The 7571-nt window shown below is 32.5% G+C and overlaps 1 protein-coding gene across 1 annotated transcript; it reads right to left on the reverse strand.

Annotated features, from left to right (window-relative positions):
- Positions 1-857: 857 nt before the first annotated feature.
- LOC133288187 (cytochrome P450 724B1) lies at positions 858-5549 on the reverse strand. The gene is made up of 9 exons (XM_061485894.1): positions 5443-5549; positions 4898-5225; positions 4574-4726; positions 4230-4472; positions 3859-3945; positions 3710-3788; positions 2305-2411; positions 1983-2101; positions 858-972 (listed from the first exon to the last, which is right to left on the reverse strand). Exons 1-9 carry the CDS (start codon positions 5532-5534, stop codon positions 858-860), a joined length of 1323 nt encoding a protein of 440 aa, XP_061341878.1. The 5' UTR covers positions 5535-5549.
- Positions 5550-7571: the final 2022 nt, after the last annotated feature.

Genomic DNA, 7571 nt, shown 5'->3' on the forward strand with positions numbered 1-7571 from the left:
CAACTTGATGTCTTACTGTCAAGTGTCAAGGACTATGGTTAATAGAGTCAAAGTATAGTGAATTGCGAAGCTGATACCAGATTATCATTACCAAAATGATCATCGGCTATGTAAAATCGAAACTCAAGGGAAAATTCCAATTAATTTTCCAGATTCAGCCCCAATACCATAACCCATTTAAAAATTTACCCAAACAAATGAAAGATAAGTATAATAACTTCAACCCATTTCAAAAAATTCCTATTAAATTCCAAACAGGTTGAAAAATCGAAACTTTTCAATAATAAAACCCAAAAAAAGAAACAAAGCAGAAAATAAATGGCGAATCACCCACGTTAACAGATGAAAAACTCCAATCAAATTGCCTCACTCACAGGTCCTGTGATGGCAACAACAACACGCGCAGGTGGGAACGCCGACAGCAAGATCGACCACCGCGGCAGTAAAAGAGCACAAGGGCTGGCGCAACGATGGTGGGTCACAAACAGGGCTGAGACGGCAATGGCAGATGGTCGCGATGGAGTGACGTGGACTCAGACGACAATCTATGGAGGCTTGAGCGGAGAGGGTAAGAGAGCGGGAAAGTGAGGTAGACGTTCAGTAGTGACGTGAAATGGAGGAATTAAATCAGAACCGTCTATCAAATAATTAATCTAACGGTAATTATTTGTTTGTAAACGTTTGTAAACGTTTTACTTTGTCAATATATCTATTCCCTTACATAATAATTTCAATCCCCTTATTATAACTATATATAAGGAGCAAATGCTATGGATATTTTATTACTAAATAACAATTTTATTTTCTTTGTAACATTTTGATTCAGCAATTTTCAGCGCATAACGCCCAAGCCGCAATCAAGGGTGCTGGTACCCAAAAGTAGTGTCCGTGGGTTCAAGATCCAATAGCAGGCCTTCGGTGAACTCCACGTAAGGGAAAGCAAGTGGGTGATCATCTGCCTTGATTTTCCACCTATTGCAATATCAATATCAATATCAATATCAAATAACTTTTACCAAAATGCTTTTTGGACATTACAGGAAATCGAACCGTACACCTAATACACCCTAAACACACCCAACACCACTAGGCTATCCCTAGTGGTGCACTTTTACCAAAATGCTTATCATGGATATGATGTGGAGCTAAATTATAAATTAGGATCTAATTATAAGATTTATAATTGAAGGCTTTAATTAAGCTAAAAAATTGTTAGAGAATTTTAGAAGTTATTTTAGGATTAGTTTATCTATTTCCGTATTATAATTAGGATCTAATAATAAGATATTATAATTGCAGGATTTAATTGAGCTAAAAAAATTATTAGAGAAATCTTAAACTTATTATAGGATTAATTTCTCTATTTCCGTATTTTTTATTACTTTTATCTTTATTGTAGAATCCCTTATTTAGAATAATTAGGATCAAATTATAAGATATTATACTCACAGGAATTAATTAAGCTAAAAAAAATTGTTAGAGTCTTCTTCTTCTAGAAGATATTTTAGTATAAACTTTTTTTGTTTCCGTATATTTTATGATTTATTTCTTTAGTTTAAAATTCCCTATTCAATAAAAATAAGGATTAAAGTTTTTATCTTTAATAAGAGATGACATTATGTGAATATAGAATATTATTATATTTATTTTTCTCTTGACACTTCCTCCCTCTGTATCAAATACTATGTAATTTAACATATTGTACCTTGGTGTACAAGCATTATTGTGTGACATTTACATATTACTTTTAGTTATCGATATTATACTGATGATGGTGTAAAAATATATTTAACACTCAATCAAAGTACAACTAGCAATTTTCTATATATTATTAAGTATTAAGCCAATCATATGGATTCCCAATTGGGGTGCAAGAAGTTAATTTATTAATGTATCTATCCATGTTGATAACCATAACCAGTGCATGTTATTATTTCAGTGGGAAGTTTTGCCTAGTTTAGCTAATGTAATGAGTTAAGTACCTATAATTAAGGACAAGATGATGAAGGAAGAAAGCTATCTCCACTTTAGCTAGATCAGCCGCTGGACAGAGTCGTGGACCACCACCAAACGGTGCCACTTTTTTGCTTGTCGAATTGTCCTGCTAATAGAGACAAAAATAAATTAGATGTTCACTATTGTAGGGGTGACAAATGAACCAGGTGTTACTTGTGTGTTCATTCATACGTATGCAAAAACAATGATATGAAAAACTTTTACTCAATATGTAATTAAGAGTTTGTCAAATGAATTTTTAAAGCATTGATGACTATTTTTTCTTATTGAGCATATACTGCAACATACTTTCCACCGGAAGGGATTGAACTCCAAAGGGTTTTCAAAAAGAGTGTGATCCAAATGTCCAGCAGATAAGACAGGAAGAACTTTCCACCCTGCGGGTATCACAAACTCTGCAACAATTTTAATTATGTGTGAGAAATACTTCAGTTTAATAATGGGTACTCAAAGGAATTTTTCTGGGGTACATTTTCTATGTGAAAATCCTGCATCATTGATTATTGAACTCTGCATTAATATTTGTCTAACAATTATCCAACAGTAATTAATAATACTCTTATAAGGGCATGTTTGGATGTTTTTCCCTTCCAAAAGCCTTTTTTTTAACATAAAAGTGTTTTTCATTTTTTTTGTGTTTGGAATGGATGACAATGTGGGTAATCCCTCTCACTGCAATTTTGAAAGTAAATTAAAAATTTCAACTCATCTCATTTTATAGCAGATTGACAGGTCAATTCACCTATAATAATAATAATAATAATAATAATAATAATAATAATAAGAAGAAGGAGCGAAGAAGATTGATTATTGAACTCTGCATTAATATTTGTCTAACAATTATCCAACAGTAATTAATAATACTCTTAAGGGCATGTTTGGATGTTTTTTCCTTCCAAAAGCCTTTTTTTTAACATAAAAGTGTTTTTCATTTTTTTTGTGTTTGGAATGGATGACAATGTGGGTAATCCCTCTCACTGCAATTTTGAAAGTAAATTAAAAATTTCAACTCATCTCATTTTATAGCAGATTGACAGGTCAATTCACCTATAATTATAATAATAATAATAATAATAATAATAATAAGAAGGAGCGAAGAAGATTGAGTGAGATGTTCAAAAAATGATATTTTATTTAAATTATCCAATTAAGCAGGCGGGTTGTGATCACGTTGATTGGTGGGAAAATATAACCAAATCTAACAAAATTTAGGAGATCATTTTTCAGTTCATCTGTAGTAGATACATCTGTCATTCAATAAGTGACACTTGAATAAAAAAAATTTTCTTTCCTTTTCATACAAACATAACAGTCATTCCTCATTTTTATTAGACAGATGCACTGAATGAGTACCATAAATATTTTCAAAATTTAGACGTGTTAGGTGGTGTTAGGTGGATTGACTGGTGTTAGGTGGATTGACTTGACTGATTGAATCTATTTTGTCAGCTTTATTAATATACAATTTTTAAAAAAGTAAAAATTATTAAAAATAAATGCTAAATGATGTTTCTTTTGTAAGCCAAGATTTTCTACTTTTAAAGTTTTACTTAAAAATCCTTTTTAAATATTGATTTAAATGGAAAATAATTACGACTCAAAAAAACTTTCTAAAAAGCATTACATAAAAAGTTGTTTTTTTTTTTTGTATAAAGTCCATTCAATGCGAAAGGTTATATAAATTTATAAATACCTTTGAATTTGACATCCTGAGAAGCTTTCCTGTGCAGAAATTTGACTACATTCCCACATCTCATAGCTTCATTTATCACCTAATCAATATCAAGAATTTTGTTAGAAAATACAAAACCTTGAAAAGGAAATTGTTTCTTAGTTTCTTACATCCTGAGTAAACTCCATTTGCTTATAATCTTCCAAGTTCAGTAGTTCCCTCTCCATTTTGCTTTTCCTTATCACTTGGTGCTCTTCCTATAATGCTTTCAATTAGTTAATTTAATAAAGGAAAATATAGCTATGCTGTTGCTGAAAAAAAAAAAAAAAACTTTTGCAGCAACATATAGAAAAATCAGGATACGTTGATAGATCTTGATTTTTGTTTTTTTCTGAAAAAAAACAAAAAACAAATGGGTCTCACTATTTTTATGTCTGCTGCAAATAAAAATAATATGACGGCAGAAAAAATGAACCCTTTAATAAAATGACAAACAATTTTGAACATGTTACTTGTTTCAAATAGGTTAAAAGCTAGGTACCTTTAACCTTTCTAAAGCATTAGAGGCTCCCCCAAGGAAATAGACAATTAGGGACAAAAGTTTTGCAGTTGTCTCATAACCCCCAAACAAGAGGTCCAGTACAATGCTCACCATCTCTTCATCACATAGGTTCTGCTTTGACAAAATCACATTCAATAGGTCCCTTCCTTCCACAAACCCCACATTACCTTTACGCCTCTCCATTATAATATCTTTGATAATAGACGAGAGTCTTATTCTAGCCTGGTATAAGCCAAAATTCAGGATACCCCATATCAGAATTAAGACACTTATTTTGGCATTTGGATTAAATGGTTAATCTATATATATGATCATATTAGTACCTGCACAGCATTGGAATATGCAGTCCCTGGAATATTTAATGGTAATGAAACAAAACCCTTGATGTAGTTCTCAAAGTTTTCTAAAATCTTGTAGGCTAGTGGCTCATCAGGATTAATGTTCAATAGGTGCTTCAGCATAACATTGATGGAAAACTGTTTCACATTGAAGAAAAACACGTTTCAGTATGTAAAATACCATTATATTAAGACTTTATTCTTCTGCAATTTATCTTAAAATACAATAAGAGTAGAGGGCACTGATTATATAATTAAAGATGAAACACAAGCAGAACAAAACTAACAAATAAGTTGATGATACCATACCCTTTTAGCTTCTTTATAGAAAACAACTTGTTTACAGTTTAGATCCCATGAATTAATCCTTGAGAGTGCAAGCATTTCTACACAGTGAAGGAAGTTGGATTCGGACTTTGATGCACTGACAAAACTTATAATGGTGCTTCTTAGCTTCTTGTGAAGATGGCCAGTGACAAGAAGCACAGAGAACTTCCCCAAGATGTTATGCATTACCTTGGGGTAATCAACAGGGAATAGTTTCCCTTCATTCTGAAGAATAAACATGTTGAGCTCAAAGTCGCATGAAACTATGGTGGGAGCACCAAACAAATGAGACTTGAAAACTTTGCCATACCTGCATAACAAGAATATTTTGCTTAGTCATTTAGACCATATACATAAACCCCACAACCACCCTTTAAGATTTATCAATAGATTACAGAACAGAACTCATGTATATGTTGTTTTGAGGATATAATTATGTGACTATTATGATTGACAAAAAGCAGGAAAAAAAAGACTTAAAAGAATTAGAGGAGAAGACAGAAAATGGTATGAACTTGGTAAGTTACCTAGAACAATGTTCTTGTAAGAAGCTTCCCAATGAGTTTGATCTATGGGGCTTGAGAAAGCCAGGAGTCTCTCCAAACAAGGGCCACCCCATGCTTCCATGGGGCAATTTGTGTGGGGAATCTTGTTTGTTAAGACATTTGAGAATATAAGCAAAGGTAATGCATGTGAAGAAAGCTAATATGATGGCCAAAAGCTCAACCATAGTAGCTATAATATCTCTCGATATAAGAGAATGCTGCAAATTCTGCTTCTGTTTGTTGAAACTTTGCAGCACCCTTATGTGGTTATATCCCATGGCTTCTGTCCCCGGCAAAATATATAGATGTGAAAACAAATATTCCTGCTGATGTATTAATTGTTTCCTTATTTCAAAAATAAATAAATATTAAAGGGAAAAACAAATGTCATGTTGTAGGAAACATTCTTAGGTCATGTTCATAGAGACAATCAATCGTGGGGTCCACTATTTTTAAACAAAAGAAAATTAAAAAAGTTGATAGGCCCACTTTTATGTGTCTGTAGGAAAATTCTTCGTGTCATGTGAAAGGAGAAAAACATTACCCAATATTAAAATAATTTTATTATTGTTATAAAACTAGAATATAGTAAAGGTAAAAGAACAAAGGAGAGATAAATTTAGAACAAAATAAAAGAAGGATAATTTTCCATTGTCTTGTGTTGTCTGTATACAAAGAGAAGAATTTCAGTAGTCTTGGACCACCATTTACTAGTGGTCCAGATCAATCAAAATCATACAACTAATAAGGAGAGAGGAGAGAGAAGAAATAAAAAACAACTTTTTGTCCAAGTGTCATCTCTTGAATGGAAGGACCACATGGGGCTTGGAGCACACAAAAAAATTCCGTATAGAAGACCTATACATGGTCTCTATTCATACACCATCTACTATAATGAGTTACAATTAGGGGTGGCAATATGGGTTGAGCCCGGCGGGTCAACCCGCCAAAACGGGGCGGGTTGGGTTGAGATTTTAAACCCACCAACCCACCTCAACCCGCCCCACCTAGAAGTGGGTCAAAACGGGTTCAACCCGCCGCGGGGCGGGTTGACCCGCCGAGTTTTAAATTTTTTTACTATTTTTTTACAATTAGGTAGTATTTCATTAGTACTTAAATTTTTGTGATATTCAATTTTTTTTTATCTTAGTACTTTCTAGAAAAAATAAAGAATAACAATTTTATTTATGACAAATGTTATCTATTTATAAATTCCTAAAGAATGTTTGACAAATATTAGTATACATTTAAGATTGAGACTAAAAAAAATATAGAGAAATGTGAAATAAAATAAAATAATATTAAAAAATTCATAAAATATAATTTATTTTTGAATTTTAATTAATTTTTTTTTAATTGGCGGGTTGGTGGGTTGACCCGCCAACCCGCCAACCCACCATAAAACGGGATGGGTTCATTTTTACAACCCATATTTTTTGGCGGGTCGGGGCGGGTCAACCCAAATTGCCACCCCTAGTTACAATAGAATAGTTGATAACATTGAGTCCTCCTAATTACATATTATTAACATATAATCGTAATTAGGATCTAATTATAAGATGGGAAATCATATTCTTCAGCAACAAGCAAATTGATCTCTCATGCAATAGATACATTTTTTTGAAGTGGGTCCCATTATTTAATAAAATAAAAAAAAAAACTGTTGACACGGTTCTCCATGGGTGTGCAAGAAGAACTGATGTCTTCTGCCGCAGGAGAAAATATAGGGCCTTATAAGATATTATAAAAAGAGTATACAATTCTCTTTTTTTGGATACAAGTGAGAATTGAACACATAATCTAATACAACCTACTCAAACCTCTCACCACTAGACCAATCTTAGTGGCTTAAAGAGTATACATTTCTAATAATATGTATCGCAAGCTGCCTCACTAAAAACCTTATTACAAAAATCCAATGGGACAAAACCTTGGCGAAGAAAAAAAGAGTGAAACATATGTTTTACTCCCTCTGATGATAACATCATTTAATGTCTCTGAGTCTACGAATCTCAGTCTTATATATCAGCTTCTCAAAACTTGAATTCAGTGATGTCTGTCAAATTATCTCTTAAACAAATTTGTTGAACGCCAAGAAATAGTTGTGCTTC

The sequence above is a fragment of the Gastrolobium bilobum genome, unplaced genomic scaffold, assembly GCF_033153095.1.
Source record: "Gastrolobium bilobum isolate Gb01-03AN ecotype WA unplaced genomic scaffold, APGP_CSIRO_Gbil_v1 utg7961, whole genome shotgun sequence".
Taxonomy (NCBI): Eukaryota; Viridiplantae; Streptophyta; class Magnoliopsida; order Fabales; family Fabaceae; genus Gastrolobium; species Gastrolobium bilobum.